Source organism: Eimeria mitis, genomic scaffold (assembly GCF_000499745.2).
Source record: "Eimeria mitis Houghton genomic scaffold, Emh_scaff126, whole genome shotgun sequence".
NCBI lineage: Eukaryota > Apicomplexa > Conoidasida > Eucoccidiorida > Eimeriidae > Eimeria > Eimeria mitis.
The window spans coordinates 14,009-14,428 of NW_013568477.1; the positions used below are offsets into that span (position 1 = coordinate 14,009).

The window sequence follows — 420 nt, forward strand, 5'->3', positions numbered from 1 at the left end:
TGCTTCTGTCTGCTGCTGTATGTTGCTGCTGCTGCTGCTGCTGCTGTAGCTCTTTCAGATGACTTGATTCTACGGTTTTTGTCTCTGTTTGTTTTTTGTTGTTTTTACTTTTCTTTTTTTTGTTTGTTTAGTGATACACGCTGCATGCGGAGACGCTTTGATTGCTGCTGTTGCTGCTGCAGCTGCAGCAGCAGCACGATGATGTCTCAGTTTCTTCTGGTGTGAAGGCAGAGCTTGCAACTGCTGCTTCTGCTGCAGCACCAAGCCCTGCAGCAGGAACAGCAGCAGCAGCAGGAGCAGCAGCAACAGCAGCAGCAGCAGCAGCAGCAGCAGCAAGAGGAGGAGGAGGTTGCTGCTGCTTCAGAGATGAAAAAAAAACAGCAAAAGGTGTTGATGCTGCTATTCTGTGGTTAGCTTCGC

At 49.3% G+C, this 420-nt stretch overlaps 1 protein-coding gene across 1 annotated transcript in view; it reads right to left on the reverse strand.

The window, feature by feature from the left end:
• Positions 1–410: 410 nt before the first annotated feature.
• EMH_0089340 (zinc finger (C3HC4 RING finger) protein, putative) overlaps positions 411–420 on the reverse strand; it is a gene marked incomplete at both ends in the record, with an annotated part of 4,073 nt that continues 4,063 nt past the window's right edge. Inside the window, one exon of the mRNA XM_013494714.1 lies at positions 411–418. Coding sequence (XP_013350168.1) covers positions 411–418 — 8 coding nt within the window. The remainder of the gene's footprint in view (positions 419–420) is intronic.